At 42.8% G+C, this 9,918-nt stretch overlaps 1 protein-coding gene across 1 annotated transcript in view; it reads right to left on the reverse strand.

Moving 5' to 3' along the window:
• Positions 1 to 611: 611 nt before the first annotated feature.
• The window catches only part of TRPM6 (transient receptor potential cation channel subfamily M member 6), a 103,729-nt gene continuing 94,422 nt past the window's right edge, over positions 612 to 9,918 (reverse strand). Inside the window, exons 28-29 of the mRNA XM_045288587.1 lie at positions 7,139 to 7,245; positions 612 to 1,493 (exon numbers count right to left, since the gene is read on the reverse strand). Of these exons, the coding sequence (XP_045144522.1) occupies positions 1,360 to 1,493; positions 7,139 to 7,245 (241 nt within the window). The 3' untranslated portion in view covers positions 612 to 1,359. The remainder of the gene's footprint in view (positions 1,494 to 7,138; positions 7,246 to 9,918) is intronic.

Raw genomic sequence — 9,918 nt, forward strand, 5'->3', positions numbered from 1 at the left:
ATAGAGCATATGGTATGCAAGTGAGACAACTGGTCCCCCAGACATGTAACTTGCAGACTCCTTGACTTCAGGCCTCAGAAACTGATTACACATTCTCAAGCCACCCTTAAAATACAAACAGCACTCCACACAAGCCAATGAAAGGGCACTGGAACAAAGTAAACACCTTGGAACTAGTTTCCAGTCAAAAATGACATCTTTCCTCATAGGACTTGATACAGAGTAAGTTCGCCTGTAACATTCCATGCATCACGTAAGAAAAGGGAGTGGTGTTTCAAGATCAACGTAGTCAACTCTCTAACCAACAAGAGCCCTGAGCTTTACAAAGGGGAAACTATTTCTTAATAATTTCCAGTTTTTCAAGCCCTTGCCTTCTTATATTAAAATTAATTTTATTTTTAAGATACAATGACACTAATTTTGTATTTCCCACTTCCAAACGCTCAGAGAAAACTGAGGTGTCCAGATATCATATGAGTCAGATCTAAATTCATATGAAACCCATCTTGATTTCACCGGAACGCTGACCTCTCACGGGGCAGTCTGTACAGAAGGGGTGTGCTACCATCCACACAAACACACAAAAACCACTCTCATCCCATTTCCTCCCATTATAGCTACTTTCAAAACTTTAATGCTTTGCTGCTGGGAAGAAGAAACAACATGTTCACTTAATTTTTATGCATACCTATATGCATATATGCATATACATATACATACATACATATACAGTCTGTTGTGAAGTTGTGAATAACAGTGGGGGCAGGGGCAGGATCTACTCAGAGGGAGAAAAATCAATGCCTCTCAATTGTTCTGTAGTGCCTAGCACTCATTCTGTTCCAAGAGTCCCAGGAACCAGATGAAACAACAATGGAGTGTGAAGAAGCCATCTTCCCATGGACTCATTTGCATGGACTCATCTGCATGGACTCATTTGCATGCACTCATCTGCATGGACTCATTTGCATGGACTCATCTGCATGGAAGTGAGGATGAGGAATACATGGCAAGTGCCCCGACAGAGAGGGCAGTCTTGAGGAGAAACCATTCATCAATCCCAATGAGGCGTTTGGGGAGTGGGGGACACAAGGCTCAGAGAGCTTATTAGCACAGGGAGGCCCACAATGTAAGGTGACCCTGGCCGAAGGTTTGCCATAACCTGTGCCCCATCTCCTTAGAACCAAAACACCAGTTGTCATCCAGTCAGCTCCAACACATGGAAACGGCGTGTGCATCCGAGTAGAACATGCTCTGGAGTGTCTTCAGAGGCTCGATTTGCACACGCAGAGCACCTGGCCTTTCTTCTGAGGTGCCTCTGTGTGAATCCAAACCCCACCCTTTCTTCTCACGCCTCCCTTTTTACAGCCGTGTGATATCTTCTGGAGAACCATCGCTCTTTGCCCTTGCTGGGGCCCCTTCGGCTGGTTCTGTTTTGGTCTCAAGTCCAAGGGCAGGCTTTATCCTTCCAGGGCTATAGTCATTTCTTTTTAAATCTGCAAGGCAGACAATTTAGACCATCACAGAGGATCCTTTACCAACACAGAGGTCCCCAACCTTATTTGGCCCACCACCCCATTTTTGGGAGAAAAAAAAATGAAACAAACAGGTTATGGGGACTCATGCCATCCTCATACCCTGCAATTAAAAACCTTTGTACGACAGCCTATAAACCAGGATAAAGTAAAGGTATCTATCTGATTTTGAGGCTCCCTTTCCTCAGGGAGCAGTAATTCATCCAGCTCTAAAAGGTGTTCACACACATAGATTGACTCTAGACTTTGCCAAGCATTTAGAGTAGACTCTTCTTTTCCAGGTCATGAATATATGGAATTCATGCACTCAACCATGTCTAAAGAAAACCCCTCTCCCACATCCATGTGCGATTCAAACTCCCTCCAACTCTTTCAGGTTTGTGTCCACTCTGGCTGGGGAGGAAAGATGCTGTGCTTTAAAAACTTGGCAGGAGTCAAGTGAGGCAAACAGGGAAAAGGACATTTTCATTGATGAATGGAACCCAGGTCAGCAACCAGGTCCAGAGATATCTGCCCAAAGCATAGCCCTGTGGTCAGTTTTCAGCAACAAAGCTGTATGAGGGCAAGTCAAAAAGTATTGCTGTAAAATAATAGAAACCTATATTAAACAAAAGTATCAAAATATGAGGCTATTATTTCTCAACATGATCATCTATTTAGGTCTACAAGCTTCTGAAGGTGATGGTTCAGCCTCTCTAACCTCTTCAATTAGCACTTTGTCACAACTGCAATTTGGGCGTTCTTGAGGGCCTCAAGTTGTGTTTCTTTCCAACGTCCTTTGGGTTTGGAGAGCAAACAAAGTTTGAAGAGGCAAGATCCAGGCTGTCAGGTGAAATGGGGTAAACTTTCCCAGTAAGATTCTCATACAACAAGCCTTACTGCCCTCCAGGAATGAGCAGATGCTGGGTACCATTTTCCTAGTTCTTTTCTCACCAATACATTTTTCAATGTTCTTAAAATTACTGCTTTGTAACCTCCTGTAATTGTCTCATGACCTTTGAGAAAATCCATCAAGATTGTCCCTGCCCGCCCACCCTCACCTTACCCCCCCCAAACCAGTTGCCATAACCTTGTAAGCTGACTTCTCTACCGGGAGTTTCACTGGCCCAGCAGATCCTCCTGAGAACCACTGTTCTGATTGGACCTTGTCCTCTGGATGATACTGGTAAATACAAGATTTGTCCACGGTAAGAATTCATTCCATAAATTCATCAGTTTTATCTTCGATCTTGCTTAAAAGCTTGAAGAAAATATCACCTCTTTGAACTAGCTGACCTGTGTGTAATATTTTTGGTATTCATGAAGCTCAAAGCACTCTGAAGCCAAGATGGTCACTTAAAATGACAAAGGTTGACCCATGTGAGCTCCCAACCGCTGTAGCTACATCACCAATGGTCGTGCTGTGGTCTTCTTCCACCACTTTCTGGACTTCAACCAGTTTCTTCATTCGTGGAGGTTGATGGTTTCTTCCTGAAGTCTCCCTGACCTTATTCCAAAAAACAAACATTTAATTCGCCTGTAAACATGTTACAAAGCTTCAACATCTGGGAAGGTGTCCACCAGAGTGTTACTAAACACTTGATGTTGCTCTTGTTAGCTGCTGTTGCATTGGTTCCACTCAGCAACCCTACGTACAACAGAACAATTGCTGTTATGTTCAAGGTCACTATTGAAGCTCCTGTGTGAATAGTATTGTTCAAGGTCTTCCTCTTTTCTCACTGCCCTTCTACTTGACCAAGCATGATGTCTTTTTCCAGGGACTAGTCTCTCCTGATAATATGTCCAAAATAGGTGAGACAAAGTCTCACCATCCTCCTGTCTAAGGAACATCCTGCTGTCTGCCTTCCAGTAGAGTTGTTCGTTCTTCTGGAAGTCTACGGAACTTTTTCTAATCTTTGCTAGGCCCATCATTCAAATGCATCGATTCAACCTTGGTCTTCCTTGTTCCTTGTCAAGCTTGTATATATGCACATGAGGCAATTGAAAACAGCATCATTTGGATCAGGCCCACCTTTGTCTCAAAGCGGCATCCTTGCTCTTCAAATTTTTAAAGAGCAAATTTGCTTAATGCAATACAATGTTTGGCTTTTGATTGCTGCTTCCAGGTACATTGATTGTGGATCAGGAAATCTTTGACAACTTCCATCTTTTCTGTTTTTCATGAGATTATCATGATCCAATCGAGAGGATCTGTATGTGAAGATCCAACTGGATCCACATGGTCCAGTTACGAGGGCTTGAGTTTTCTTTACATTGAGATGTAATCTGTACTGAAGGTTGCAATCCTTGACCTTTGTCAGCAAGTGCTTCAAAATCTCCTCACTTGATCAAACACGGTCGTGTCACCAAATTGTTAACAAGCCTTCCTTCGGTTCCAAAACAACATTCTTCGTCATCTAGTTCAGCTGCTCAGATTATTTGCTCAGCAACTGATTAAATAAGAACGGGTAAACAACACAGCCCTGACACACACCTTTTCCTATTTTAATCCATGCAGAATTCCCGATTTCTATTGGAATGAGTGTCTCTTGGTTCAGATACAGGTTCTACATGAGCAGGGTGAAGGATTCTAGAATTACCATTCTTCTCAGTGTTATCCATAATTTGTTATGATCCACGCAGTTCAACGCCTATACATAGTCAATAAAACACAAGTAAGCATCCTTCTGGTATTCTATGCTTTCAGCCAAGACCCATGTGATATTAGCAATGATCATCCTTGTTTCATGTCCTCTGCTGAGTCTGGCTTAAATTTCTGGAAGCTCCCTGCCCATGCACTGCTGCAACTCCTATTGAATTTCTTTCAGCAAAATTTTACTTGCGTGTGATATGAATGATACTGGTTGATCATTTCTGTCCTTCATTCAGTCACTTTGTTTTGAATGGGCACAAATAATGGGCCTCTTCCAGTAGGTTGTCCAGATCTCTGTCTTCCAAATGTTTTGGCATAGATATGTCAGTAATTATGTGCTTCGTCGGTTTGTTGAAACATTTTCCATGGGTATTCTGTCAATTCCTGGAGTCTTATTTGTGCTACTGCCTTCGGCTTGGACTTCTTCCTCCAGTACTATCAGTCACTGATCACACATGCCAATTCTTGAAATGGTTGTATGCCAACCAGTTCATTTGGGTGCAGTGACTCAATGTTTCCTTCTATCTACATTTGATGCTTCCTACATCGTTCGATATTTTGCCCACAGACTCCTTCAATATTTCAACTGTGACTTGAACTCCTTTCCTTAATTCCCTCAGCTTGACATCTGCTGAGTGTGTTCTTTGTTTTGTCTTTCTAAAAATTTGGATATTAGGCCTGACTTTAAAATTGTTTTTTTTCCTGTGACACAAAAGGCATCCCATTTTTAAAGGCACTGTAACAAGACTAAGGCAAATGTGTCGCTGAGAGAACTTGTCTACGGCCACTTACTGATGGCACAGACTTGTTTAGATGCATTTTATTTGGACTAAATTCATATATGCAGAAGCTGGAACCCTACTTAACCTATGAAACCTTCATCCAATGCTACCTAAAAGATCCTTCTTCCATTTTAAGAAGACATTATCACAAGACACTATTAATAGGGGTAAGCTTTGGTAAGAAAGATAGGAAGATGGGCAGGGTTTACATTTTTATGTGCTGATTACAATTTCTAACTTTAAATGAGTATTCCTTTGATTGTTGTTTGATGCTGAATGGGGGATATCTTGGCAGAAAACTAGTAAATATTGTACTTTAATATCAGAGTATGTTTCATTGAACACTCTGTTTTTCATCTATTACCTCATTCAATGCTCCTGTCCTTTCTTGAAATGGTGCTATTATTCCTAATTTTACAGATGAGGAAAACCAGGCCTAAGGGCTTAGGGCCATTAAATAGCAGCTGGGTAAGACCAGACCCTGTCTAATTCTAGACCTCATTTCTCATATACTACCCTAAAACATCTCGCTTTAAAAAGAAAGAAAGAAAATGAGACATAATCAAACAAAAAGAAAAATCACTCTTTATCCTCTTTTTCAGACTAAACATTTTAATTTAGATTACCAAATGTCTGTGTAATAAAAGTATTTCTGATTTCCACCTAAATGTGCTGATGAAATATTTGGTCGGAGACTTAAATTAGGTATGGTGATGAAGGAATTATTGAATTAATCATTCAGACCCACCGGTATAGGTAAAGTCATTTCAACCTTAATCATAGAGAACTGACCACTGGGCTTAACAGCTGAAAGTAGTGGGCTAAAGACCAAGCCCTCCTTTCTGCTGGGTTAGCACTAGGTCTTCTAGAAGGAGTGACAGTCTTGCTAAGGGGCTGATGAATCAGACCTGGGAAGTGGGATACTGAGCCAGTGGTCTGCACACCAGCCTGGAAGCCATGGACAACTGAAACACTTCTTAGCTTATGGAGGCCTGGGGCCCCTTAGCACAGCCTAGACTCTTGTTCTACCCGAGCAGGAGGCCAGGCAAACAGCCCTGCCCATCATCAGTGTGCTGTAGACAGTCTAGTGCATAGCTTGTTTAGAAGGCATGCTGGGTAGCTGTACCATAACCACTGTGGCCTCCCTCCATGCTCCTTGTTTGACCACCCTCACTATGCGCCTTGGGTTAACTCTCGATTTCCCTCTGATATTGGAGGCTTTCTTCGAACTCTAGCCTTTTGCTGTCTTGTTCTTCTCCAAACCCCAGCCTTTTTCCTTCTAACTTCAACAGCAGTAGAAATGGACCTTCTTTTCCCCCCAACTTTATTGCTAACCAGGGGTTATAACTAGAAATTGACCTTCTTTCCATTAAATTTATTCCTGCTTTATCCCAGGTTACAAAGGATGATGATCTTTTACTGCTTTTCCATTCAACATGTCATGGTTTACTTAGCTTCAAAATATTTGAAATTCCATTCTAGCTTGGTATGACCCAAGAAAAAGAGGAAGCAAGCTGAGGGAGACTGTAAACATCCCTCTCAGTCCAAAGAAATAAAGAAAATGTAACCAGAGATCATGGAGCAGATGAACCAGGACTGCCAACTTGCAGGCTGGGCACAGCCTTTAGCTGCTTATTCCACTCTTGGGAATATTTTCTATGGGGACTATATTGGTTTCAGAGAAAATGGGCCATATACCAGATACGAATAAAAAAGAATTCGTGTAATGTATGTTTCAAGTGGCAGGTTTTTGTTGAAAAGCAGCTACTTTGACTACTGGCTGCTATGCCCCCTTCTCCACCCTCATCAATGCCTACTGGGTGAAAGAATGAAGTAGACGCGCCGGGGCATCATGCCTCAGCCACCAGTGGGAATGGACACGATCCAGTGGGGAGGGCCAGAGAGCTGGCTCCCTCTGATTTTACCCGCTTCCGTTGAGAGAGCTTTTCCCTTGGAGTGGCTGTGACAAGCAGCAGCCCCAGTGCTGTTTTATCACATTTTAGCAGAACCCGGAGTAAATCCCTGCCCTTGTAATCCCTTTAGAGACTTGGAAATTTTGCAGTCATAAAGTCAGGCCTTGACTGCGAATGAGATAAAAATGTGATTAAGATTTTCTCCTCCATCCCAGGTTACAATGGATGTTGTGCTTTGAGAGATTTACTTCGAGGAAAATAAAATTGTTTGGGACATACCCGGGAGTCTGAGCTTCCGGCAGCAGGAGTTGCAGCGATGTTTTGCAATGAAGTTTCTCATTGCATCTTCCCCTAAGTTGGCTGGTCCAAACACCATTCCTCTTGATCTAGAGGAAATATCAGAATATCAATTAGATCACAGTGAAGAAAAAGGAGCTGCACTAGGATTCTCTAAGATACCGAACAGTCTCCCATAGTAACCCAGTAAACTTGAAGGAGCCAACAAAGAACAGAGCACTTTGGGGAGGCAACAATGTTAGGTTGGCAAATTTAAAATTCAAATGCACTTAAATCTTTGTACTCAACTCCAAGACCTACTGTGAAACTCATTTCAACACTAATCTGATAGAAGAGTGAAATTTCTCTGGGCCGCATTAAACCGAAATACAGAGAGACCCTTTTGAATGCATATGGGGTGAGAGAATGACGTTCATCACCAAATGTTCTACCCAAAAGGTAAGGCAGGAAGTGAAATAAACTTGTGACTGGAACATATGGTCTTAAAGAAGGTCGTGTGCATTATTTCAAACCCAGATACTTTTTGAACAATAACCAATGTCCTAAAAGTAAATAAATAGCTCACAGAACAAGAGATCCAGTGCTCTAGACTCTCCCAATCGCTGCCACAGCTCTCTGTTACCACACAAAGTGCTACACACGTAACTGTGATTCCCTCCTGGGAAAGTGAGGCCATGATTAGAGGACACGGGTGGAAGCAAACTACATATGCTAAATGTAGGGGACCAAATTACAAACAGAATTTTTATACACTAGGCACAGTTGAGATACTAATGGTTATACATATATTATAATTATATAGAGATCTGATATATAATTATAATACATCCTTAGCTGATTCTAGCATCACTGCTCAATCATTATCAGATCACACACCACCATTATTCTTTAGACATTAATTGACACGCTAAACTCCACAGAATACAGCACACCAGAAACACTTCCAAAGGAACTCTGTGAAAAGCTAATATTTTTTAAAAGAATAAAGAAAAGCTAATATTTTATTTTAATGACATGCACAGTGGAAACAGCACATTTTAAAATCTGAATTCAATTACCGCCCCTAAATACCAAGTTTTAGGAAAAAAGACAACCAAAGCATCACAAAAGGAAACAATAAACTCCGTTTCTAAGGAATGCGGTTTTTCAAAAGGGACACGGTATAAAAATGGACTTTTTTTTCATCTGAGGATTGAAACATTTATCTCAATTTCCACTTCCTTTTGGCAGACAAACAGGAGCGGCTCTGAAGATGTGCCAAGCTTGGAAGGAGGGCTGATGTCAGTGGGATCTCAGATTGCCTCTGGGCTCCGAGGAGAGCGGGCAGAAGAAATCTCTTGGGAAGACCAAGTGAACAGACACCCAGTATTAACTCTATTGGTCACTCAATCGTTCTCAAAGCACAGCTCTGGCGGTATTTACCCGTCGCATAAACTGTCTCTTGTTAACTCTTAGGAGGCACTGCAATAGGGGAAATTAAAAGTGACAGAGAAGTAGGGCTCTCTCCGTATGGCGACAAGAACTTGCCAGCACTGTTGCGTGCACGCTGACGACACTGTCACTGAGATGGGAGAAAGCCTTTTCCTAGCTCTCCAGCAGGACCCCACGTTGGCATTCATTCCATAGCTGCCATTTCTGCCCTCGAAGCAAAGCACAGAAACTCTCCGTACACACACAGCACCGACTCTAAAACGTTAAGAACGGTGTGCTCCCTCATTTCCATAGACCAGCTTAACCGTGAGATGCGTGCAACGGCGAGCTGACCACTTCCTGTGCCAGGAAGAAGAGAGGGAAGGTTGCAGGAACGTTCATTCGCATTTACACCACGCAGCCTGCCTAAAGCCCTGCAGCAGCCTGAGATAACTAAGTGTTTCACAAATACAACTTACTGAGTGCCAGATTTTTCACAACACGGGAAAAGTAAGCGGTAGTTTGTTTTTATACGCAAGGAAAAACTAATCCGTGCCATCTATACGTAGATTAATAGGCGCGCTGGTGGCATGGTGGTTAAGTGCTCAGCTGATCATCTAAGGTCAGTGGTTTGAACCCACCAGCTGCTCTGTGGGAGAAAAATGAAGCCGCCTGCTGATATACAGATTGACAGCCTTGAGATGTGCTCCTTAGGCTACTCCTTTCTGCCTCTGGGCAGCTCAGAGGAAGCATCACTAGGTTTCCCTCTCCCCTCCTCCTACTCTAAGTCAGTCTCCTAAAGAGAGCCCAAACAGCTGGAAACTCTTAAGCAGAGGGTTGAGCTTTCAAACATCAGCTGAGAGTCTGTGGAGCCGTTTAAGCATCGGGCAATGCTCATGGACTGTGTGGTAATGAAAGATTCAAACATCAAGTGCTGCAGAACTTTGTCCTTTACTGGGGAGGAGGTCGATGCAGCCACGAATGCAAGGACATAGATGATGAAGGGAAGAGACGGGGCACCAAGGAGGGCTGCCTCATGAGAAGACACTCCACATCCAGGTGCCCATTTAGCTGTGAAAAAGACCTCCTGCCTGGCACTGACGAAGACACTGAAAAGCACCGCCTAGGAGATGATTGTGAGCAAATGAGAATATTGCAGCAAGGCGGGGGGGAAGGAAGTGGGTGCTAACAAACCTAGGGACAAGGGAACTACAAGTGATCTAAAATTGATGGCGAGGAGGGTGTTGGAGGCCTGGTAGGGTTTGATCAAGGGTAATGTAACTGAGAGGAATTACTGAAACCCAAATGAAGGCTGAACATGATAGTGGGAAGAGAGGAAAGTAAAAGGAAAT

The sequence above is a fragment of the Echinops telfairi genome, unplaced genomic scaffold (assembly GCF_000313985.2).
Source record: "Echinops telfairi isolate 266 unplaced genomic scaffold, ASM31398v2 ScPeMD7_22;HRSCAF=79, whole genome shotgun sequence".
Lineage (NCBI taxonomy): Eukaryota > Metazoa > Chordata > Mammalia > Afrosoricida > Tenrecidae > Echinops > Echinops telfairi.